This window comes from Pelecanus crispus, chromosome 2, assembly GCF_030463565.1.
Source record: "Pelecanus crispus isolate bPelCri1 chromosome 2, bPelCri1.pri, whole genome shotgun sequence".
Lineage (NCBI taxonomy): Eukaryota > Metazoa > Chordata > Aves > Pelecaniformes > Pelecanidae > Pelecanus > Pelecanus crispus.
Window position 1 is genome coordinate 175,434,564 of NC_134644.1, and position 24,272 is coordinate 175,458,835.

The following is a 24,272-nucleotide window of genomic DNA, read 5'->3' on the forward strand; positions in this document are numbered from 1 at the left end:
TAACAGAGATGCATCGGCCCAGGGGGAGCTTCATTACGGGGTGCGGAGCTTTGCCGTCCGGCACGAGCGTGGTGGCCGAGCCTCTGCCCTGGGGAAGGGTCCCGGCTGGGGGGCCAGACCCATCTCACCCTCCCCACCTCAGCACGCCCCAGCAGCCCTCCCTGTGCACGGGGGATGTCGGAGTGGGAGAGCGTGGAGCGGGAGAGTGTGGGGTGGGAGAGCGTGGGGCGGGAGAACGTGGAGCGGGAGAGCATGGAGCAGGAGAGCATGGCGTGGGAGATCGTGGAGCGGGAGATTGTGGAGCGGGAGATCGTGGGGCGGGAGAGCGTGGAGCGGGAGAACGTGGAGCGGGAGAGCGTGGAGCGGGAGAGCGTGGGGCGGGAGAGCGTGGGGCGGGAGAGCGTGGGGCGGGAGAACGTGGAGCGGGAGAGCGTGGGGCGGGAGAGCGTGGGGCGGGAGAACGTGGAGCGGGGAGAGCGTGGGGCGGGAGAGCGTGGGGCGGGGAGAGCGTGGGGCGGGAGAACGTGGGGCGGGAGAGTGTGGGGCGGGAGAACGTGGAGCGGGAGAGCGTGGGGCGGGAGAGCGTGGGGTGGGAGAACGTGGGGCGGGAGAGCATGGAGCGGGAGAGCGTGGGGCGGGAGAGCATGGCGTGGGAGATCGTGGAATGGGAGATCGTGGAGCGGGAGAGCGTGGGGCGGGGAGAGCGTGGGGCGGGAGAGCGTGGGGCGGGAGAACGTGGAGCGGGAGAGCGTGGGGTGGGAGAACGTGGAGCGGGAGAGCGTGGGGCGGGAGAATGTGGGGCGGGAGAGCGTGGGGCGGGAGAGCGTGGGGCGGGAGAGCGTGGGGCGGGAGAGCGTGGGGTGGGAGAGCATGGCGTGGGAGATCGTGGAGCGGGAGATTGTGGAGCGGGAGATCGTGGGGCGGGAGAGCGTGGAGCGGGAGAACGTGGAGCGGGAGAGCGTGGAGCGGGAGAGCGTGGGGCGGGAGAGCGTGGGGGCGGGAGAGCGTGGAGCGGGAGATTGTGGGGCGGGAGAGCGTGGGGCGGGGAGAGCGTGGGGCGGGAGAGCGTGGGGCGGGAGAACGTGGAGCGGGAGAGCGTGGGGCGGGAGAGCGTGGGGCGGGAGAACGTGGAGCGGGAGAGCATGGAGCGGGAGAGCATGGAGCGGGAGAGCATGGCGTGGGAGATCGTGGAATGGGAGATCGTGGAGCGGGAGAGCGTGGGGCGGGAGAGCGTGGGGCGGGAGAGCGTGGGGCGGGAGAACGTGGAGCGGGAGAGCGTGGGGCAGGAGAGCGTGGAGCGGGAGAATGTGGGGCGGGAGAGCGTGGGGCGGGCGGGAGAGCGTGGGGCGGGAGAGCGTGGAGCAGGAGAGCGTGGAGCGGGAGAATGTGGGGCGGGAGAGCGTGGGGCGGGAGAGCGTGGGGTGGGAGAGCGTGGGGTGGGAGATCGTGGAGTGGGAGAGCGTGGGGCGGGAGATCGTGGAGCGGCCGGCGCGGCTTGAGCCAGGCTGCTGGGAAGGGGCAGCAGGCAAACAGCCCGTTCCTGCCCACCGCTGCGGAGGGGAGAGCATCCGAAGGCGCAGCGCTCGCCTTGCAGCAGGAGAGGAGCAGCCCGCCGTCGGCCTTAGCGAGCAGCGGGACATTTTCATCAGCGGAGGGTCCCCGCTCGCTCGGTGCGAAGCCAGAGCTCTGCCTTAAGCCGTAAACCAGGAGAGCCAGAGGCAGTCGCTGTTTCGGAAGGGGTCGTTTGGCAGCGGGGCTGACCACACAGGAGAGCACCCGGTCCCGTACCGGCGTGAGGAGGTGCCGGTACCCGGTGCCGTGCGGCTTGCCGGGGGTGCAGGGGATGCAGGAATGGCAGCGTCGGCCCCGCCAGACTGGCCGGGCACAGCCCCCTCCCCCAGCCATCTGCGGGTTCCTGCAGGATTAAGCGGAGGAAATCTGGAATTGGGTTACTCTCAATATTGAACCTGCCATTATGATGTTTTTTATTTTGTTCTGTTCCGATCGAATTGGATGCAGCCTCCTTTTTAGCCCTTAATGGCTTGGCTTTGAGAATTTCCTTCAAAATTACACCACTGGCTTCCTGTTTTTAGAGCTCCCCGGAGTCCTGCAGCCGTGTGGAATAGCTGGGGAAATTGATCCCCGGAGCTGAGCTGGAGCGTTTGAGTCCTGCCGTGCCTGTGGGTGTGCGCGGGCGTGTTTGGGCTTTCTTCTCTTTCTTTTTTTATCGTTTCACTCGCCCCCCAGGGCCGAGGGCTGAGCACTCGTAAACAGAGTTAGTGCGTGCCTGAGCAAGGAGAAAATCCCACCGACTGGCAAGTCTGCAGCGGCGCTTTCCTTTCCTCGCTGGGGTGCAGAGGGAGGAGGAGCCAGGGCCTGGTGAGGATGGACACACGGACAGACAGTCACCCAGGGAAGGGCCAGGTCCCCCCAAAGCACTGCTGCTCCTGCTTCTGGAGCTGTCCTTGGGGTGGTGAGACCCATCTCTTCTTTCTGAAACCCATCTGGCTGCAAACCCACGTGTGCTACCAGGCTACGGTCTCTCTGTAGGAAACCAGACCTGCAACCTCGAGTGCTTCATCCCTAGCCCTGCCCTGCTGCACGCAGGGATTTCCCCCAGTGACGCCTTGTCTCTGCTCGCTCCCAATACCGGCGCACGCTTGGGAGCAGAAGCGACTGCTTGGGGCTGTCTTGGGCCCGTGCAGCCGCCTCCGGCTGGGTCAGGCTGCACGTGTGATGCTGCGCCTCGCCTGCTTGCTGGGCTCGGGTTGCTGCACGTGTGACATGGTGCATTTGTCTTTTTGGTGGCTCCCAGCATCCTTCCAGTGGCCCTGGATGGCTGGCTGCTTTCCCTGGGTGGGCACGGCCATGCCACTGCCAGCCCGGTCCCTCACCGAGCCAGCCCCGCTGCACGGCACAGGCCAGTGCCCAGGCTGGGGAACGCGCTGCGAGTGCTGCAGCCGGACCTGGACCCAGCTGCTCTTGGAGTGTGCCAGCTAAGGCGATACTTAGGTTAGTCACCATAGCCAGGCTTGCTGGAAAGCATTTTTCCAGGCTGCAGACCTGTGTGGCTTTCCCTAGGGAGCTGTCAGCAGGTAGAAGACCAGTAAGCAATTAAATGGGGATCTGGAAAGGTAGTGGAGCAGAAAAGGCCAGTGGCACTGCTGCCCCAAAATGTCCCAGCTCCCCAGCAGCTCTCCTGGCTCCCCAGCAGTGATCCCAGCTCCCCAGCAGTGATCCCAGCTCCCCAGCAGTGCTCCCAGCTCCCCAGCAGCTCTCCCAGCTTCCCAGCAGTGATCCCAGCTCTTCAGCAATGCTCCCAGCATCCCAGCAGTGATCCCAGCTCCCCAGCAGTGCTCCCAGCTCCCCAGCAATGCTCCCAGCATCCCAGCAGTTCTCCCTGCTCCCCAGCAGCGCTCCCAGCTCCCCAGCAGCTCTCCCAGCATCCCAGCAATGCTCCCAGTATCCCAGCAATGCTCCCAGCATCCCAGCAGCGCTCCCAGCTCCCCAGCAGCGCTCCCAGCTCCCCAGCAGCTCTCCCAGCATCCCAGCAATGCTCCCAGTATCCCAGCAATGCTCCCAGCATCCCAGCAGCGCTCCCAGCTCCCCAGCAGCACTCAGCTCCCCAGCAGTGCTCCCAGCTCCCCAGCAATGCTCCCAGCATCCCAGCAGTGATCCCAGCTCCCCAGCAGTGGTCCCAGCTCCCCAGCAATTCTCCCAGCTCCCCAGCAGTTCTCCCTGCTCCCCAGCAGCGCTCCCAGCTCCCCAGTAGCTCTCCCAGCTTCCCAGAAGTGCTCCCAGCTCCTCAGCAATGCTCCCAACATCCCAGCAGTGCTCCCAGCTCCTCAGCAGCACTCCCAGCAATGCTCCCAGCTCCCCAGCAGCGCTCCCAACATCCCAGCAGTGATCCCAGCTCCCCAGCAGCACTCCCAGCATCCCAGCAGCGCTCCCAGCATCCCAGCAGCACTCCCAGCATCCCAGCAGCGCTCCCAGCTCCCCAGCTGCAGGAGCAGCAGAGCCGTCCCCCAGCAGTGAGGCGCAGGGGCTGCCCCTGCCCGTGCTCCCTCAGCCCTGGCCCTGCTTTTTCCAGCGGGCTCCAAGCGTGCTTTGGCTGCCGTCGAGCGCCGAGCACGCAGCCGCTTCCTCTCCTTGCAGCTGAAGCTGTCGGAGAAGGAATTTCTCCCTGGCACCTGGGGCTGGAGCTCTCCGGAGCGCGGCCGCTGCCTGCCGGGCAGTGCTGACCCCGCTCCCTCGCCGAGAGCTGCCCGACACGGTCCTGCCCGGCTGCTGCCCCGGCAGCTCCCCGCGGCACCGCGCTTGGCTCGGAGGTGACTGCTGGAGCTGTGCTGCTCCTCCAGCTTGCACCCTGCGATGGCAAAACTCTTCTGCCCGCATCCCCCGGCCACCGTCGCTGCGAGAAGGCTCTGTCTCCCCGGTGCTCCGTGCTGCACCGTCCGTCCCCCGCTGGGACAGCGCTGGGCACCCCAGCGCCCAGGCTGCGCGGTGCGAGGGGCAGCGTCCTTGCTTGTCTGGGGCCATTCTTTCCCTTTCTGGTAAAATCAAGAGATAAACGGGTTGGACTTGAACCCAGCCAGCATGGGACGGGCGGGTTTCTCCCTGGAGGGCAGGTTTCTGCAGCATCGGTGGCACGGGAGCGTTTGGGAAAAGCTCCTTCCAATGACGGGAGGCTTCGTCTCTTTTTTCCTTTCCCCCTGGCACAGGCTGCCCCGGGGAGGTTGTGGCATCTCCATCCTCGGAGGTGTTCAAACCCACCCGGACACGGCCCGGTTGTCCCGTGGGGTCCTGAGCAGCCTGCTCCAGCTGACCCCGCTGCGGGCAGGGGGTTGGAGCGGGCAGTCTCCGGAGCTCCCCGCCAGCCTCGGACGTCCCGTCATTCCGTAAATCCCCGCGCTTCCAGCACGGTCAGAGGCCCCGTGTCTGCGCCTTGGCTTGGGCTGGCTCAGCGCTGTGGTCAGCGTAGGACCTGCACCCGGCAGAGCTAACGCTCTGGGACGGGATTTTTCCTGTGCTCACCATGACGGCGGGCAGCCGGGCCCCTTTCGAGGAGCTGAAGAACTTTTCCCTCTCGCCTCGCTTTCCCTCTCGCGCGCTGGCGGCCGGCTGCGTCAGCTCCTTCGGCGTCTCACCCGCTCATTCGTTCTCCTCTTCGGCTTCTGGCTTTTTGCAAAACAGCAGGGAGAGGAAAACACTTCACAAGCCCGCTGTGCCAGCGCCCGGCGCTGCTGTGACGGGCACCAAGGGCCCGCGGGGATGCTCCCGAATTGTCTGAGCCCTCGGCGGCAGAGCTGGGGGAAGGCGGGCGGCTTGGGGGTGTGAGGGGTGGGCTGGAGACGGAGTGGGCTTGGAGACGGTGAGCGCTGCTGCTGCGGCCGGAGGGTGGGCAGGGACCTGCTGGCTCCCCGAGAGGTCGTGAGCCAAAGCTGCGGGGAGCAGGGAGCTCTGGCGAGGGGAAGGGGAGCCCGGGGAGCGATGCCGGGGGTGAGGAGAGGGGAAGGGGAGCTCAGGGAGCGATGCCGGGGGTCAGGTGAGGGGAAGGAGCCCGGGGAGCGATGCTGGGGGTGAGGAGAGGGGAAGGGGAGCCCGGGGAGCGATGCTGGGGGTGAGGAGAGGGGAAGGGGAGCCCGGGGAGCGATGCTGGGGGTCAGGCGAGGGGAAGGGGAGCCCGGGGAGCGATGCTGGGGGTCAGGCGAGGGGAAGGGGAGCCCGGGGAGCGATGCTGGGGGTCAGGCGAGGGGAAGGGGAGCCCGGGGAGCGATGCTGGGGGTGAGGAGAGGGGAAGGGGAGCCCGGGGAGCGATGTTGGGGGTGAGGCGAGGGGAAGGGGAGCCCGGGGAGCGATGCCGGGGGTCAGGTGAGGGGAAGGGGAGCCCAGGGAGCGATGCTGGGGGTGAGGAGAGGGGAAGGGGAGCCCGGGGAGCGATGTTGGGGGTGAGGAGAGGGGAAGGGGAGCCTGGGGAGCGATGTTGGGGTCAGGTGAGGGGAAGGGGAGCCCAGGGAGCAATGTTGGGGGTCAGGCGAGGGGAAGGGGAGCCCGGGGAGCAATGCCGGGTGTGAGGAGAGGGGAAGGGGAGCCCGGGGAGCGATTCTAGGGGTCAGGCGAGGGGAAGGGGAGCCCGGGGAGCGATGCCAGGGGTCAGGCGAGGGGAAGGGGAGCCCGGGGAGCGATTCCGGGGGTCAGGCGAGGGGAAGGGGTGCCCGAGCTCTCCTGGCCCTGCAGCTGGCCAGCCGCGCAGCTCGGAGGGCCGCAGCACGCCCTGGGGCAGCTCTGTTTCCCCAGCCACCAGCAAGGTGTGTTTAAAGACCTTTCTCCTTTCTTCTCCGAGACCTCTGGAAGGCTTTACTAGCTAACCTATAATTTTCACCTGCGTTATTTTAATAGCTTGCCAGCTGCACGTGTTGCTGAAGGGCGACGGAGAAGGGGCTGGGGGAGGCGTATGGAAGTGATCGGGAGCGGTGGCAGCCACGCACAGACCTCCCGTCCCGGGCGCAGCGGCGTGCGGGGCCACGTGGGTGCTGCCGGAGGGGTCGAGGGCCCCGCGCACCCCACAGCCGGGTCTGTGTTTGCCCGAAGCTCCCCTGCACAAGGCAGTCATGCTCAACCTCTGCAAACTCCCTTGAAGTTTAGCGCCGGCGTTTCAGCTCGGCTGCCACGCGTTCCGTGCGGGTCAGCAGCGTTCGGATGGGGCCGGAGGGGGAGATGATGAGAAGCCGGGCTGCTCAACGCAGCCCCTGGCAGGAGATGATGCCCCGGGCGATCGTTCGGCTAACAAGTATGAAAGTGCCGTAAAGCTGCTCTGCTGGCAGCGGGCCCGGGGTCTCTGCTCTTGGTTTGGAGATCATTGCTGGGACGTCCCAGTCGCTCTGGGGAGCACGGGGGTCAGCGAGGGTACGGCCACGGTGGGCGGAAAGCTCCTGCAGCAGGGCTGCTGGCAGCTCCGGCTCAGGCTGATGCTGGGGTGTGCCGGGTCTGCGCTGGCTCGGGGCTACAGCCGGGATTTGGAGAGGCGTGAAGCCCGTGGCAGGTCGTACATAGCCTCAGCCTGCGCCGTGGGACGGGTGAAGCTTGCTTTGCGAGGGCTGTGACGGAGGTGGCATTCGTTCCCGGTTGCACAAGGCGTAGCGGCTTGCTGTGAAACATCGTGCGATCTCCTCCGCGCGTGTGCCGGCTGCTGTTTGCGTGGAAAGCGAGGAGCCAGAGGTCTTCTGCTTGCTGAGGGGGGCCAAAGGGAGCGCAGCGGAGCTCTGTTTGTGCTAGATTAATCGCATCAGCCTGCCTCGTCGGCTCTCGTCTCTCCACCGGCGGTAGTTTTGATGAGCATTTCTGCCTGGAGGCCAGGAAGGTGGCAGGGAAAGGGGCTGGTGGCTCCCAGCCCCTGCCCCACGTGCTGCCGGACCTCAGGGCAGCGCCGTGGTGGGACGCCGTTGCAGTGCAGGCCCACGTCAGGCTTGCTGGGTGTTCTCCGAGCTGTTAAGTTTTAGCCTGCTTGCAGAATTGCCCGTTTGGTTTCTTTCTCTCCTCGCCGTGGGTCTCCTGGGCTCACGGCGAAGGCAGGAGCTGCAGCTCTTGCCCCTTGGAGCGTGTCTCGGGTGACCGAAGGTGGGTAGCACCGCAGGGGCTGGCTGTCAGCCCCAAAACCCTGCGCTCCTTCCTCTGCATCCAGTGGGAGCTGGGCCTTGCTCCCGGAGCTTACAGCACGGCTGCGAGCCGGGGGACCAACGCTCCGGGGCAATCCTAGGCGCTGAAGATGAGGGCTGGGCTGGAGCAGGAATTGAGAGGAGAGCTGCGGTGCCCGGGGCTGGCAGCGAGGGGCTGGTGGGAGCCTGCCCAAGGCTTGCTGCCAGTCCCACGGCAGGCGGTTGCTGAGGGAGCTGCAAGCCCGTCTCCTCGTTCCCCCGGAGCCAGCAGCACGTCCTGGACGTGGGCAGACGTGCGAATCTTGGAGCTACCTGTGACTTCACGGAGCAAATATGTGGTGGAAAATTGCTCTGCACCCGGGCAGGCCCTATCACACAGCTGAGAGTAATTGCCGCACGGCTCTCTGTGGATGTCCGTCCGTCCCCCCGGCGCCAACCGGCGAGCAGGAACGGCCTCCTGAGCCGGGAATGCTTTTCTGCTGCTCCTGGGAGCTTTCGCCTCTCGCAGCGTGGCACGGGCAGGGAGGTGGGCAGGGAATGGACCTGGCTGCTGCCTCCGCTCACGGGCTGTGCCCGCGGGACACAACCCGTCTGCGCTTGGCTTTGCGCAGAGCCCGTCGCTGCCGGCAGCGCAGCTGGCGAGCGCTGTTAAAGCAGGGGGAAAGCTGCATCTCCTGCCGCTGTACCTGTGCAAGCACGTCCCTTCCTGGCCGGCTTTGGAGCTTTTTCCCTGCTCCGCCCGGACAGAGCAGCGTCTGGGCTCGGCCCGTGGTGGCAGAGCCCCGCGGTGATGAGCAGGGAGAGGAATGCGTGGCTGGAAGAGGCCCTGCGGGATCCGGTGGCAGCTCTCGGAGCTGCTGCCTGCCAAGGTATGCGCCGTGCGCCGTCTGCCAGGGCATTGCTGCTCAAGCCCTCCTCTTCTGCTGTCCGCGACTAAAACCGGTGCCTTCTGCACCTTGTTGGTGCTGAGCTGCGGCTCGGCAGCTTCGCTTGGGCTCGGATGCTCCAGCTACGCAGGGACCCTGCCAGCACCATTCTGCCAGGCACACGCGAAGGCAAACTGCGCTGCCTTGCCGTGTTTTTATTTGCTTGAGCACGGATCCCCTGTCCCTGCGTGACCGCAGCGGCCTCAGTGTGGGTGGGGACAAGTTGGCAGCATCCCTTGGAATTGGTGAAGCATCATTTAAGTGTTGAGTGTTACGACCTCATCTGCAGGACTCGAAAGGACTCCACTGAATCGAAGTTTTCCTCCCCAAAGCCTCCAAATTTCATTTCAACAGTATCCATCACTGCTTGTGTATGCCTTTGAGCCCTGCCTGAGAGGCAGGGAGGCTTTCCAAACCTCTTTCTCCAGCTTTGAAACCGCTAATATTGAAATTAAAAATACAAAAATTTCCATCTCCGTAAAGTGGAGCTCTTCCAAATCCTTTCGTGAAACCCCTGCGCCCAGCCGGGCTCCCTACGAGTGAAGCACCAGACGTGTCAAACCAGCAGCCCCGCGCCCGAGCCGTTCGGGGCCTCTGAACCGTTCGGCATGAAGCAAACCGCCTCTTCCCGCTCCGATAATGCCGGGGGAGCGAGGCCAAGCCGTGCTGCCGCTCGCCCGCCCTGGCACGAGCTGCCTCTGACGGTGCTGCATCCGAGGGCCATGCAGAGCAGCGAGGGAACCCCCCTGCACCTCGCGGCCGGGGAGCCGGCACGCCTCGTGGCTGCAGCACGGCCGCTGCCTGCGCTGAGCCCGGCTGGGGGATGCTGCCCCAGCCCAGCCCGTGGCTCGCCGGCGCCAGAGGTCCGCGATTCCTGACCTCCGCTGGTGTGTTTGGAAGGAGGAGCGGTGGCCAGCCGTGCCTGGCCGGCCCGCTGGCTTCCCAGTGCTGAGCATCCCCAAGTCCGGTTGCTCCCTGCTCGCCTTCCCTGCTGCGGATCATGGCCCCCAGCCCCTCCGAGACCCACCCGCAGCCCTCATAATTTGTCCCAAATCGCGAAAGCCTTTGGTTATCTTTGGGGAATGCCTGCGACCGGTGTGGAACAGGCCTTGGTCCCAGGGGACTGGGCTCTCTGGGGCTTGTGGTGGTTCCCCTCTTTGAGAGACGATGCCGGGGACGAGGTGCGGGGGTCCCCGGGGGCTCGGGACACCGGCTGACACCTCTTTGACTTCCCACCTTGTCTCGTCTCCCAGGGCAGTGCTGTGCTGAGTGGGGAGATGCTTCACGGCACATTTTAGGCATCAAGGCTGGGCCCCTCTGCACGGCGGGTACTCGTCAGCCCTGGCAAGGGGTGCGCCACGGTCCGCTGGCTCCCCGTGCGCCGTGGGGTCTTCTCCGTGTTGGCGAGGAGGAGCGCTGGCTGTGGCCTCCTTCCCCCCGCCGCAGCACGTGGAGCCCACCACCCCCATGCCCTGCGCTGCCGCCCTTCTTCCTCTTCTTTCATAGAATCATGGAATCATAGAGTCGTTCAGGTTGGAAAAGACCTTGAAGATCACCCAGTCCAACCATCAACCCAACACTACCAAGTCCACACTAAACCAATGAAGGGGAGAGGAATAATTAATTTCATGTTTCCTGCCTTGGTGGATGGATTAGTTTTTAATGAAAGTAAAACCAGGAATCAAGGTTGCAAAGGCCCCCTAAGATCATCAGCCCAACCATCACCCCAACACCCCCATGCCCACTAAACCATGGCCCCCAGTGCCACCTCTGCCCGTTTTGAACCCCTCCAGGGCTGGGGACTCCCCCACCTCTCTGGGCAGCCTGTTCCAATGCTTGACCACTCTTTCTGTGAAGAAATTTCTCCCAATATCCAACCTAAACCTGCCGTGGCGCAGCTTGAGCCCATCTCCTCTCGTCCCATCGCTGTTCCTTGGGAGCAGAGCCCGACCCCCCTCCCTGCCCCCTCCTGCCAGGAGCTGCAGAGCGATCAGGTCTCCCCTCAGCCTCCTCTTCTCCAGGCTGAACACCCCCAGCTCCCTCAGCCGCCGCTCCCAGCCCTGTGCTCCAGACCCTGCCCCAGCTCCGCTGCCCTTCCCTGGACACGCTCCAGCCCCTCCGGGTCCTTCTTGGAGCGAGGGGCCCAAAACTGGACACAGCATTCCAGGTGCGGCCTCCCCAGCGCCGAGCACGGGGGGACGATCCCTGCCCTGCTCCCGCTGGCCACACTACCCCTGACACAAGCCATTCCTCCTCTGCATCCCTCCATCCTCTGCATCCCTCCATCCTCTCCATCCCTCCATCCTCTCCATCCCTCTCTCACCGCGTCCTCCCCCAGCCCTCCTGCATGTGCACCGTGCCGGCGTGCCTCTCCCGGCAGAGCCAGGCGAATGCCCTTGGTTATCCCCCGGGAAGCACCGCTCTTGGTGCCAGTGCCCCCCGGCTCCCTCTTGCAGAGAGGGCTCCCGGGGGGGTCAGGGCGACCGGCAGCCCGTGTCCCTCAGAGGAGGTCCGGGCACCGCTGGCGGGGTGGGGGGAAGCCAGCGTTTCTGGTGCGCGCGGAGCGGGTTGCTCTTGTCTCCGGCAGAGCTCAGAGCCCCGGCCCACCGGGGCCCCACACTTCAGCAGCCGTTCGGCACCGGGGCTCGCCCCCCTTGGGCTCCCGACCCGTGGGAGGGAGCGAGGAGGGGCTCGCAGACGCGCTGACAGCCGAGCAGCCCCTCACCTTCTGCTCGAAGGGGCCGGGGCTCAACCTTTACTCCATCTTGCGCTTTTTATAACCTCGGGACGCCGTTTCGGTGACATAAGGAGCATTTCATTGCCCTGCAGCCAGAGGCCCATGAAATCTCGGAGCGAGCGCTGCCTGGAGGAGCTCCGGCAAGCGCTGAGATGCTGTGCCGTATGTGTGTAATTTATTTCCCCAGGAAACTCAGCTCAGCTGCAGCATCTGGTTTTCACTGAGTCCCTGCTTTTTACCTGGTCCTCCAGCTGGGGTTGACCAAGGCACTGGGGGTCGGTGCTCGCCCCGGGCCACCCTGCGGGAAGGGTGTCCCCCCCAGACCCTGCGCTGGGGCTCAGCCCCAAGGGCAGGGGGGCAGGCGGAGGGGCTGTGCCCGGTGCCGGGGGAGCAGACCTCGAGCTGCGGCTCAATCGCTTGCTGACCGGACGGTGTTTAAAGCCGGCGTGGGTGAGGGTGAAACCAGAGGTTTATTGTGTGAGGGGGGTCGGGGGCTCTGGAAGGATGGAAGCTCCGGCTGTGAGTCTGAACCATATTCATTTTTAATTATACAAATTGCTCAGGCTTTATATTATCATATCAATGACATGAAACACCAGCATGTATTGATTAAACTCAACAAATGCAGCACCCCAGGACTCAGAGTTCAGGGGACGGAGTGGCTCAAAGCTGGAAGGGGACGGGGAGAGCAGGGTGTTTTCCGTAAGCGGTTTCACCAGCGCTGCTCAAAAGTCAGACCCGGGACGGGGCACGTCTGAGCGCCGGCTCTGCCCCGGGAGCAGCCGTGCGTGGCATCCGCAGAGACCGGGGCAGGGACTCGCTCCCCTTCCAAGGAGCCCCGGAGCAGGTCCTCTGCCCCTTTGGCTCGCCGGGCAGCGGCTGCGTTGCCCGCGCCGTCACGGAGCGTCCCTGCGCAGCGAGCGTTCCTCCGAGCCGCCACGCGCGCTCCTGCAAAGTCCTGCCGCCCCCGCGTCCGTGTTCGCCTCCCGACTGCAGTCACCCCTCCGAGCCGGGAGGACGCCCGGCCTCTGCCGAGGTTTGTGTCCGGGTCGGGGTAAGGTCCTCCGGGGTGATGCCGTGCAGCTCTCCCCAGCAGCAGGGTGAAGGCAGGAGTGTCCGTGGCTGTGGTTTTGTGTGTGTGGCTTTTCCATCCTTCCTCTTTCTGCTCCTCCTTGTTGTCCTTCCTGAAAACTATGATCATCTAGCTCCGAATCGCCGTCTTCCTGTCTCGGTCTTTACTCTGCAGAGAAGGAGGAGAAGGCCAAGTTAAAAAAACACACCTGGGGCTGGGAGTTTTGCCAGCATGCTGGCTCCAGCCCGGGAGCCTCTCGCTCCTCCCTGCGCCGGTGCTTGGCAGGAGAGGCCTGCGGCAGCTCCGCTCCGACAGCTCTTGGGAGCTGCGGGGCAGCTTCCCCGAGGCGGCGGCGTCATCCCTCCGTGTCGCGCTGGGGGTCCGGAGGGGTCAGCAGGAGCAGGAGCCGCATCTGCCCCAAAGCCCTGCTCCTGCAGGTGCCTTCCCCTGCCCTGCCCTGGCCCTGCCGGGGCTCTCCCCTCGCCGCCTCCCCTCTGCCCTCCTCGGGACGCCCGGCACTTCCACCCCGCTGCGCCGTGCCCCCGGCACGGTCGCTCGTCCAGCCGCCTGCCTCCCGAGCCCGCTCCCTGGCCAGAGGTAGCGGCAGGACAGAAACTCTCTGTGCCGACCAAACTGTCGATAACAGCGCCCGGTTCGGAGCTCTCTGATCCCGCTCCTGCAGCCCGAGTTTTCCTGCGGGCAGGACCTGTGTGCGCTTCGCTGAGGCCTGGGAAACACTAAGCCCTCCCTGTCTGTCTGGTTGCCATTCGCGGCTTGCCGGAAACCTTCCTCTGCCATCGCAGAGTCCTCCTGGCCAGCTCCTCGGTGGCAGCCGGGCTGCGAGTCAGGCTTTGCTCCCCGGGCGCCAGAAAAGTTCACCAGCACCATCACTGCCACCGGTACCACCATCACTGCCACCACTACCGCCACCACACCACCAGCACCGTCACTGCCACCACTACCGCCACCACCAGCAGCACTAATACCAACACCACCAGCACTAATACCACCACCACCACTACCAGTAGCACCACCAGCAGCACCATCACTGCTGCTGATACCACCATCACTACCACACCACCAGCACCACCAGCACTAATACCAACACCATCACCACCAGTAGCACCACCATTACCACCAGCACCACCAGCACTAATACCAACACCATCACCACCACCACCAGCACCACCACCACCAGTAGCACCACCATTACCACCAGCACCACCACCAGCACTAATACCACCACCATCACCACCACCACCAGCACCACCACCACCAGCACCAACACCACCACTAGCACCACCATTACCACCAGCACCACCACCAGCACTAATACCAACACCATCACCACCACCACCACCACCACCACCACCAGTAGCACCACCATTACCACCATTACCACCACCAGCACACCAGCACTAATACCAACATCAGCACCACCACCAGTAGCACCACCAGCACCACCACTGCCCCAGCCAGGCGTGCGCAGGCAGAGCTGTTGCTTCTCATTTCCAGTTTGATGGGATTCGTGGCTGTCTTGACCAGGTTGGGTGCAGGTCTCTCCGCCCAGGGACCCGGTGCTAGGTGACGTTTCCACCTCTTTCCTGCTGGCCCATGGCTTGCCAGCGTGGCCCGGCCGAGGCTGCGTCCCTGGGCTGGTCCGCAGGGCTTGCTGCGGTGCAGCCTCCCCCACGGCTGCACGTGCGGCCCCTGCTCTGACTCTTCCTTTGTTACCGGGGGTGGGGAGGGGAGGGGAAGGGGAGTTCAGCTCAGAAATGGTAAAATTAAATTTCCCAGATGTTCAGGCCCCAGGAGTTCTTGTGCTGTCTGGAGAGGAAATGGGGATTCGGAAAATCCCGCCTCATATTTTTTCCCCTATCACCTTGCCTTTCCGCTGCCATTAAGTGCAGCAGGAACAGTAAATTACAGGGCTGCGGAGCCGTCCCATCTTGTAGATACCGTGGGGGGAGCGGGGGGGACGGCGCTGGGGTGAGGCACCGAGCTCCCGGGCTCTGCCCATGGCTCTGGGCAGCTCGCCGCCCGCTCGTGGCTCCGTGCTTGCAGAAGGCTTTTGGGGGTGCGAACGGAGCCCTCCGCTCCCCAGCACCGTCGCCGTCCCTGCAGCCCAGCGCTCCCGTGCTGCACGTCCACCGCCGACGTGCCACCCCATCCCCAAATTATGGGTCTTTTCGCACAAAACCCGCAGGCGGGTCCAGACTCCAGTTCCTGCTGGCTAACGCCAAGTCCTGGCCGTCTTGTGGGCTTGGTGGCAGGGTGACCCCGCTCTGGGCCACGGCAGGAGGGACATGGGGAGTGTTGCTGGGGAAGGCCGTTGTGATGAGGACACTGAGCTCCCCGGCTCTCCTTGCTGTGCCCGGGGTGAGGGCAGGGGGGCTTGGCCATGGGGCCGGGGAGGCTGAGCCCCAGTGCTGCCCCGGGGTAGCTTCACCCACGCCTGCGCTGGAGCCCAGAGCGGCTGCTCCGAGCATGGGATGGCTCCGGGTGCCCCGCAGCTCCGGTTGCCTCCGCAGACCCGTCAGGGCAGGGCGCTGCCAGCCACGGTGGAGCGAGGGTGGCTTTCCCCATGCTCTGCGCAGAGCAGCCGGCGCGGGGCTCGGCTCAGCCCTTCCTGCGCTTGCCCTCGGCTGCGTCCAGCGTGGCACTCTGCGCCGCAGGAGGGGCGGCTGCCAGCGGTTTTGCTACAACAGCAATAAAACCCAGGGGTGCAGGCACGCAGCGGGTGACAGGATCAGCTGGTTCTGCCCAAACCCGGCATCCCGCTCCTCCTCTCCTTCCGCTTCTCCCCCTCCTCCCAGCCGCTCTTACCCCTGACGAAGGCTGCGAGTTCCTCACTTAGTGTTGAATCGCAAACCCGCTCGGTCGAGGCTGCCCTCAAAAACCTTTGCCAGCGTTTTGCCTCCCGAGGGACAGAGCATTAACAGCCGGCGGCAACCCGCTCTCGGAGCCGCTCGGTAATTCGGAGCCAGGCACCCGCAGCCGCACGAGGTCCGATCAGCGAAACCCCCCACTGTGCCTCCCTCGCCCACTGGTGCTGCTGAGCTCTCCGACGGCCACTGCCCGCCTTGTCCCCTCCTGCTCGGCACGGTGATGCCGGCGGCAGTGGCAGGGCTCCTCACCAGCCTTTTGGCAAGCCCCACAGGTCCCTGCAGGCCAGGCTAACCCCCACCCAGACCCCCACCCTCCTGCGTGGCCGCCTCTCCCCTTCCCGAGGGTCCCGTCCTAGCCGCCCAGGAAAACCTCGGGGTCCTCTCATTGCTCTGCTCCAGCCCTGTGCCCTGCTGCATTTATCTCTGCCGAGAGCTCCTCTCTGCACCCTTTCCGTGGGACCGGAGCTGCTTTGGGAGATGCGCGTTGCTGCAGTTCTCCTGCCACACTTGCCCCATGTGCCCCCCGGGCCGGGCCGGGCATCGTGCAGGAGCTGGGGGTCTCGCAGCCATCACCCTCCTCTGTGCCAGGGAACGCTGTGGCCCCTCTCCTCCACATGCCCGTTCCTCTCCAGGAGCAAACAGCCTCTGGGGGACGGAGAGGCACGGACCAGCCTGCGGCACCCGGGTCTTCCCTGCCTGCTCTGCCCTCGGGGGTGGCAGCGGGACCTGGAGCTGCTCCGGGCCCTTGCACAAAGCTGGCCGTCACCGATCCCCTGCCTGCTCCCCTCCGGCTCCTCCACGCGGGATGGGGCATCGTGCACGCCCAGCGGATATCCCCTCCGTACCCTCGCTCCGTTCCCCGAGCAGCGCCTGCCCCATGGGCAGGGGGGTCCGGGGCCCGTGGGGGTTGTTTTACAGCCTTGCTGTGCCCCAGGCTGGGCTGCTCCTTTCTCACACGTCACCCAGCCCCGGGGATTAACGCCACGTCTGTGCCATGACCCCGGCCTGCCCTCTGCGAGGGTCCCGGCTGCCTCCGAAGGGCTGGCGGGGACGGGTGCGCTGCCCTGGAATCGGGGAGAGGGTTCCTGCTCTGGGCCCCCAGCGAGGGGCTGCAGCCTGGGCTGGTGGGAGCTGCCCCGGCGGGGCGACCCGGCCCCCCAAGGCTGTGTGGTCTGTGCGGGTCCGGGCTCCCGGCCGAGCCTGTCCTCACCCGTCCTGCCCTCGCGTTGAGGGGAGGCTTCAGCCCGCGCCCCGAGATGGAGGCAGGGAGCCCAGCGCCCACAGGGAGGGCAGGGATGGGATGGAGCCGCGAGCTGTGTCCCGTGTCCCGCCAGCTTCTCCCGAGGCCCCCGCCGCGGCGCGTGCCAGCGGGGGCAATGGCAGGAGGCAGACGGGACAGGGTCACCCCTCCGGTGAGCGGGCTGCGGGCAGCCTTTGCTCCCGCCGCACGGCCTGAAACGGGCTGGGGGCTTCAGCCGTGGTTGCTCTTGCGACGCCTTTTAGCTCCCAGGTGGTCTCGGTGCCCCCTCCCCGCTTGGCTTTCCGTGCAAACGCGTGCTCCCGCTCCAGAAGACGGAGCGGCCGACGCTGGACACTCGTCCCTCGTCACTTTAACCGGGGTACAATCCCGGCACTGACTGCTTGGGGTGACCCACGCGCCTCTGCCCCCACGTTTCGTGCCCGCAGGCCCGCCTGCCCCTCGGTCCTTCACTGCAACGCGGGCAGTGGGGACGAGCGCTTTGTGCGGGCTGTTGGCACGCACAGGGTGCTGCCAGGGTCCTCAGCCCCGGAGCAGTTTCAGCAAGAGGCCTTGCTTGGATTTGGACCTTTTGGCATTTAATCAAGCCCAGTCCACCCCATAGCGCCGGCGGTCTGCGAGCTGCCCCGAGCTGTGGCTGTTCCCAGCAGTTCTCCCAGCCGATACGGTCACTGGAGGAGAATTATCCTGGTTTTCCCCCGCCAGCACCGTGTGTCCTGGCGGGGACGATGGCACGGGCAACAGCCGCAAAGGAAAACCTGGAAGAAGCACAAGCCCCATCACGGGCTGGCGGGGATGGGGTGGCCGGGGCACCGCGGCCCCAGGGCCCCTCTCCCAGCGCTCGATACGGCACTGGCACGAGCCTGCTCCCTAGCGATGCCGGGGACCGTCCCGGCCGTCACTGCCACGCGCCCACGCCTTGTCCCGCGTAGGCCATGGCCTTGTCCCCGTGCAGGTTTTTAACCTTTTGATCAGTTCCGGGGGTAACTGGCACAAGCCTGAGCCGCCGCCAGCCCCTTGAGCAGAGCTCGGTCTTTCTCCGGCGGGCGGCCGACACCTCCACATGAGTCATTTTAAAGCAAGATCTTTCCAGGGAGATGGTGTTGCTTTCAGCCCGATATGGGAAAGTCCCTGGGATAAGGCGGCGGCGGGACGCCTGGGTGCGAGGCGAGGCTGAGTCATGCAGCATGAATCTGGGCAAGCCCCTCTGCCTGCCGGGGTGCTGCTCGGCCAGCAAAAGCGGGACGAGGCGAAAGCCTGGCTAGGAAGGGTTCGCAGGATGTTTGCCGCCCTACTCGGCTGTCCCTTGGGGTGCCCACAGCAGCCGGCAAACCCAAACATCCCGCCCGAGCTCCGTCCTGTGACCCCTCTCGCTAGGAAGAGCCTCTGCACAGCAGCTCACGCCTTCCGTCCCGATTCTCCTCTCCCTGCAGCGGTTCCTGCTCGCAGCGACCGCAGATGCTCACCCGCAACTTCCCTGGTGCTCCTGCCTTCCCGGCCAGGGTGCCTGGGGACGAGGTGGCATCTGGCCTCTGCCCACGCTGCTCTGTGGGGCTTCAGTGCCGTGCGTGCCATCTCCTGCCTCTCTTGGAGCCTGTCCGGCTTTAAAAGCCGTGGCATCGGCTTCCCCCTCGGACTCACGGGCTGGGTGCAGCCTCCCACGGCTCGGGATGGAGACGGTGTGCCCGGCACAGAGACGGTGTCCTCGGCACAGACGGAGGCTGCGGAAGGGCTGGGAGCTGGGCAGGCACGGGGCGTCTTGGGCCTTTTGGGAAAGGTTTTAGAGAGCCGGCCGCAGCAGGCGCCTGCAGGCTGGGGGGGTCTCCCACCGCCGCTGGCCGGCTCTCGGGGGGAGCTGCACGGCATGTCTGGTGCAAAATGGACGGGGGGAGCTGGTGACAGGGGCGAACGGTGCAGGGGCTCGCTTAGGGGCACCATGAAGGAGATCCCTACGAGGTTACCCTTTCTTTGGCAAAGCTTAGAAAGCCAAAGACGGACAGAATCACGTACCGCAGGGTCGCGTTGGTTGAAACGACATCATTACACGTGAGCAAAAAGACATGGCGGAAAAGCAGACCTTTCTGACGGGGGTGGATGGGCTGTTTTGACTCGAGCACCCAGCAGCGCAAGACAATTCATGTTCTGATATGATCGAGCTGCTCTCCTCTAAGCTCAGCGTGGAGCGAAGCTCTGCGTGTGTGTGTTTGGGAGAGGAGAAGCGGCTCTGCCTCCTTCCCTCGTGGGACGGGGAAGTGGGAAGGGAGTCTCCGAGGAGCTGCGCAAGCTGCCTGCAAGCGCTGGGGCGAGGGGCTGGAGCTGCCACGCGCGTTGGCGCTGGGTCAGCTTTGGGTAAGCGGTCTCGCATGGAGCTGGCTTCTCCGGGACGGGACGGGACGGTGGCATCTGACTCCGCAGAGCCAAGGCAGGGTCCCTTCCACCCGACGTCCCACAGGCTGTGAGATCCCAGCTGCGCTGCGTTTGCAACTCCGCTTTCATCTCCTCGCCATTTGTCAAAATACCTCCCTGGTAAAAGATGGGTTTTTTTATTCCTTTAACACGCAGTAAAACCTATCGAGTTGTTATCTAGCCGTAAAATCTCAGGCACGGACCAAGCGCACTGCTTGGGCACGGTCTGTTCGGTCCCCTCTTCCCAGTATGAGCCTGACCTAGCTTATTTCTCGGCCAAACCAAAATATCTTGTCCCCGTTGACAGCCGCTGAGGATCTAATCTTGGGGACATTTAGCCAGAAGAGCTGCAGGAAGGGAGGTGGCCCATTTTGGCCAGAGAGTCCTGCACGGCTTATCCTTTCCACACGCCTTAGAATCATAGAATAGAATCATAGAATCATCGAATCGTTTAGGTTGGAAAAGACCTTTAAGATCACCCAGTCCAACCATTAACCTACACTACCAAGTCCACACTAAACCAGTCAAGGGTAGACCAGACTAAACCATGTCCCCAAGTGCCACCTCTGCCCGTTTTTTGAACACTTCCAGGGATGGTGACTCCCCCACCTCTCTGGGCAGCCTGCTCCAATGCTTGACCACCCTTTCTGTAAAGAAATTTTTCCTAATTTCCAACCTAAACCTCCCCTGGCGCAGCTTAAGCCCTGCCTTGGCGCAGGCGTGCCTGTCCTGGGGTTTGCCCCCACACAGGAGTCCGTGCTGGGAACCGATGCAAAAGTGGCAATGGGAATTTATCGGGATCAATGCAGAAGCAGCAATAGGAATTTATTGGAATCGATGCAAAAGCGGCAATAGGAATTTATTGGAATTGATGCAAAAGCGGCAATACCAGCAAAAGAGGCAGAGACCTTGATCTTTGAAGCTGTTACAGGAGGTTTCCAAACAGGCTGGTAATTGGGAAGGTGGGGGATTTTTCCAGTTCAGCCCTGTAGGAGCTTCCCTACCTGCAGCTTCTGTTTTTAAACTGGGATAGCCCTGGCTTGAGCGGTTTGCTGGAGCACGAGGGCACCTTGCAGCCGGTGGCCTGCATCCCTCACCCGGTGGGGAGAATTTGACGCTGGTGCTCGCTCGTGAAAGCTGTGGACGGGGGAAGCGCTCAGTCTCCAGTGCCCAAGCGGAAAGAGCCCCGTGTATTCGCCTTTGATGACCTAAGATTTAGCGGTGTAAATCCCAGCAGATGCAAAGACTCCTGAAGTTGTTCCCTCCTGCCTGCTGCTCCCCGCTCTGTCTCCTTCTCTAGTGAATTGGAAAGGACGTGCAAGGGGGATTAACAGGGTTTGGGGTTTTCCTGCTCTGAAATACTCAAGCTGTCAGAGTTTGCTTGTGACTGGTTTTACCGCCGCTGCTTCACGCTTAATGAGCCTTGAATCCTTAACAAAGACCTCTCCCTCTTCAGGGCTTTACTCATTGGGGTTAAACGGGTTCAAACGGCGAAGCATGCGTGCATGGCTCCGGCTGCCATCCCAACACCTCTGCCTCGGCTCTTGTGCCCTCCTTTACCTCCACCCCGGAGACCATCCGCGCCGTGCAGGAGACCAACAAGTTTTCTTAAAACCCAGCCACCCAGGGCACAGCCTTCTTGAGCAGGGCTTGAGACTCCCGACAGCCACCTCCTCCCTGTCCCCCCGCTCCCCCGTGGCTGCTTGTGCGTGGCAAGAGCTGCCCCGTACGTCAGGAGAGCCCCGAGAAAGGCTGCAGCCCTGCACCGCGACGTCGCTCCCTGCGCCGCATCCCCGGGGAGGGTTTGCTTTCCCCGCACTGCCACAGGAGGTCTGCTGGGACAGGCAGGACCGTGCCGGGGAGGCAGCCACCGTAAACGGCGCCCGGAGCCTGGGCAGAGCTGCTGCTGAAGCTGGATTTTTTCCTAGTCTGGCTGCCGGACTCGCGTCCTACTCCACCTGCCCCCTCACCCTCCGTGGGCAGCGGTGCCCACCTCACCGGAGCCGTGGGTCTGCATGGCAGGCGTTGGCCGGTGCCGGTGCCAGGCAGGCGTGGAGACAGCCTCTGCCGGAAGGCTGGTTCCTGGCGCGAGGTGGTGCTGCCCGCCGGGATGCCGGGAGGAAAGCGCTTCCCTAAAGGCGTGGGATCGAGAGCCAGGAGTGGGGAACAGCGGGTGAACCGGGCTGGCCAGGACGTTACGGCTCCCTCTCGGTGGTAGAGACCCGCTGGTGCCTTTGGCAAGCTGGGATAGCTGTCCAGCTTCCCGAGTGCTCGTGGGGCAGAGCTGCTGGTCCCCGCGATCCTCCAGGATGCTTGAGGGGCACCTACGTGCCGTGGCGTTGGCCTCGGCTTCCCCCCATCCCCATCCTGGCACGGCTCCCCAGGACACCAGGCCCACGGCTAGGTGCGCAGAGCCAGCGTGGCCGTCGCTCAGGCGGACGGAGTAGCCCGGGGAGCCGGCATCAGGGGGCTGGGAGCCCCGGCTGCGGCCAGCCCTGCGCCCAAATCGCTCTCGCCTCTCCGTTTGCTGCCTGGACTCTGCCGGGGAGGAGATGCAGACTCTTTCCAGACTCAAACTTTCCCTGCGCCTCTGATTTCCAGCTCCTAAAATCTGTTTCTCGCCCTCGGAGGGTTTCCCCTTCTCCCGTCCCTTTGCCTTTCAGCGAACGCGTGCGAGATTCCGACGCAGCTGCTGGGGGCTTTGGGCAGCAAATCTAGACACGCTAAAGGGGCGTATTTTCCACGCCCGAGTTTCAGGCTCGCTGACGGGGTCTGGCGTGCTCTCCGGTTCATGCCGATGCAGCTCCCGCCGGAGCTGCTTCGTCTCTCCCAGCCATCCCATCTCCCCCTCGGCTCGCAACGGCCCGATGGCAGCGGAGCCATAGCCGGCGCTCCCTAGCCCCCTCCTCGCGCGGCTGTGGCTGGGGACGCTCGGGGGTCCCTGGCTACAGCCGGCGCAGCCCCCTCCATCCGAAAACCCCGCGGGGACGGCGCGAGCGGCCACTTACCAGCTTCCTCTGGTTGCTGAGGCAGAAAGTGCAGATCTGTTTGGGCTGGGAGTTCTCGGTGTCGCGCGCGGGGGGGCTGCTGCCGCCGTGGTGGTAGAAGGCAGGGGTGGTGTGGCAGGGCTGCCCGTCCCCGCACGCCTCCCCCACCAGCAGCACGTTCCCCAGGTGGGAGATGTAGCTGGAGGCCAGTCTCAAGGTCTCGATCTTGGAGAGCTTTCTGTCGGCCGGCTCGGTGGGGATGAGCGTGCGGAGGGCGGTGAAGGCGGTGTTGACGCTGTTGGTGCGGTCACGCTCCCGCGCGTTGGCCGTGTGACGCTGCCGGGGCTCCCTGTTGATCCGGTTGGGTTTCTTGCCGCTCCTGCGCTTGCTGGCCTTGATGCCGTAGCCATCGGCGTCCAGGTGGTAGGGCTTCTCGTCAGAGCCCGAGCTCTCGCTGCCGTTCTCCTCATCCTCGGACAGCATGCTGATCTCGGGGTACAGGTACCGGCTGGGGGCCGAGCGCAGCATGGCAAAGGACATGTTGGGCGGCGAGGGGACACCGGGGAAAGCCGCGTGGAGACCGCCGCGCTCTGCCAACCTCCTCCTGCTGCGGGCAACCTCAGCTCCAGGCGCTCATGCTGCTTCCTCGGCTGGGGTCCGGGGAGCCCCGGCTCGCGTCGCCCTCCCCGGGCAGGCTCCGGCTGGGAAGTGGTGCGGCGGGGGGTCCCCCTCCCCAGCTCCCCGCCGGTTCTCTCTGCGCAGAAGGGGTTAAGGGCTGCTCGCAGGCAGGGCTGCCTGTTTCCTCTCCCCACACATGTGCATCTTAAGACGCTGAGTGTGGCAGGAGCGGGGAGTTTTATAGCAGCAGCAGTGGTCAGCCAGGCCCCTCCTCCGGCTCCGGCAGGCAGCCCTGCTCCGGCTCTGGAAGTGGGAGCCGCACAAGGCTCACGCCTACCTGAGCTCACCCTCCATCCCCGAAGGGGACTTAACCCTTCAGGGCTCGGCCGGGGGTCCCGCCCGTGGCCGGGGGGGCTGCAGCCGGCGTGGCGAGGACGGGAGTGCTCGCCGCGCTTCACCTGCCGGCCACGGGCCTCGGCCGCGGCTGCCGGGCCCGGCACGCGGGGACTCGTGCAGCATCCTCGCCCATCACCTGCATGGGCCTGGGTGGGCACGGCGCTGCCGGGGAGGTGGGCGCCGGCAGAGGGGTCTGTGGGGGCTCCCGGGGGTCCCTACGTGCTGGGGCAGGAGGGCGGCCCCCCCCAGCCCAGTGCCTGCGGGGTTCATGGGCACCTTGCATCCGGGACGGGGTTGGGGACAGGGTTGGGGACAGGGCTGTGTCACCCCCAGGCCAGGGCTGGGCAGACGGGGTCCTGCTCAGGATTAGTCCCTGCAAAGAGAACCCCTGCGAGCTCTCCCTCCCCTTCTCGCAGCAAGACCAAATCCATCCTGCTGCTGCTGCTGCTGCTAATGGGGCAGAGAGGAATTAACCCTTGCGGAGCTGCCCATCGGCACACCTCCGCCGAAGCTCCTCTCTGGTGCACGCCTGCTGCTTTAATTTGCTTTAATTTCCTCCCCGGATATCAAGAACGGCATTTGTGCCTCTGTCAGCCCGATAAGGTCTGTGTGCGGGCGTGGAGCCCACTCCCGTGCCCATAACCTGTGCCCGTAACCGCGCCGGCTCTGCTGAGCCCGCAGGGACCAGCACCTTTGCAACCTGCCCCAAACTACCCCCTGCTCCCCTTCCCGCTCGTCGTGCCCACGCAGGCAGCTCGAGCAGAATCCTCTGGGGACAGAGGGCTTGCGGGGGTGTCGAGCAGGGGTCCCCATGGCCCCGCAGCGGCTGCCGCTGGAGCGGGGCACTCCTGGCTGGCTGCGCCCAGAGCCGGGACCGCAGGAAACCAAGGCCTTTCTGTGCTCTGCGGGTGAGCTTAGAGGCTCGCGGGGAGAACCCTGAGACCCAGCCCCGGCTTTGCTCTGCGAGGCTCTTGGCTCGCTGGCGGCCCCAGGCCAGGCTTGGTGCATCCCCAGGGCTTGATCGTGGGCCTGGAGCCACAGAGGTGCTGCGAGGCTGCTCCGGAGCTTGCTGGGCCCTTGCTGCAGGGGCAGAGGGCAGGCAGGGAGGTTCGGCCCCGGTGAAGGCCAACAGCCTCCTCCTCTGGGGCCAGGCACATAGGAATCCCCGCAGCATCCCGGGCCACGGAGCTGTCCCGAAGGTGTGGGGCTGGGACTCCGCACCCGGGATGGGTCCGGGGAACCTGCGGACCTCGAGCGCCGGAGCAGGCTGTGCCTCAGCTCCAGGCCGCCTTGCCCCAGCCCCGTAACCTTGTAAAATACGAGTTGGGA

The 24,272-nt window shown here is 64.9% G+C and overlaps 2 protein-coding genes across 3 annotated transcripts in view; one reads left to right on the forward strand and one right to left on the reverse strand.

Moving 5' to 3' along the window:
* The window catches only part of BOP1 (BOP1 ribosomal biogenesis factor), an 80,439-nt gene that overhangs the window by 41,782 nt on the left and 14,385 nt on the right, over positions 1 to 24,272 (forward strand). The gene's annotated exons all lie outside the window — the stretch shown is intronic.
* Positions 12,520 to 22,469, reverse strand: SCX (scleraxis bHLH transcription factor). Of its 2 annotated transcripts, none has more exons than XM_075728264.1 (2): positions 21,951 to 22,469; positions 12,520 to 12,558 (listed from the first exon to the last, which is right to left on the reverse strand). In XM_075728264.1, exons 1-2 carry the CDS (start codon positions 22,467 to 22,469, stop codon positions 12,520 to 12,522), a joined length of 558 nt encoding a protein of 185 aa, XP_075584379.1. The 2 variants fall into 2 exon arrangements, with proteins under 2 accessions (XP_075584379.1, XP_075584378.1); XM_075728263.1 differs by lacking the exon at positions 12,520 to 12,558 and adding an exon at positions 20,158 to 20,238.

What these genes read in the sequence shown, in the direction of transcription:
- SCX (XM_075728263.1), bottom strand. Translation starts at nt 22,469, where the DNA reads ATGTCCTTTGCCATGCTGCGCTCGGCCCCCAGCCGGTACCTGTACCCC. An exon ending in TCAGCAACCAGAGGAAGCTG is followed by an intron (nt 20,239 to 21,950) that starts GTAAGTGGCCGC and finishes CCAATTCACTAG; the next exon opens with AGAAGGAGACAGAGCGGGGA.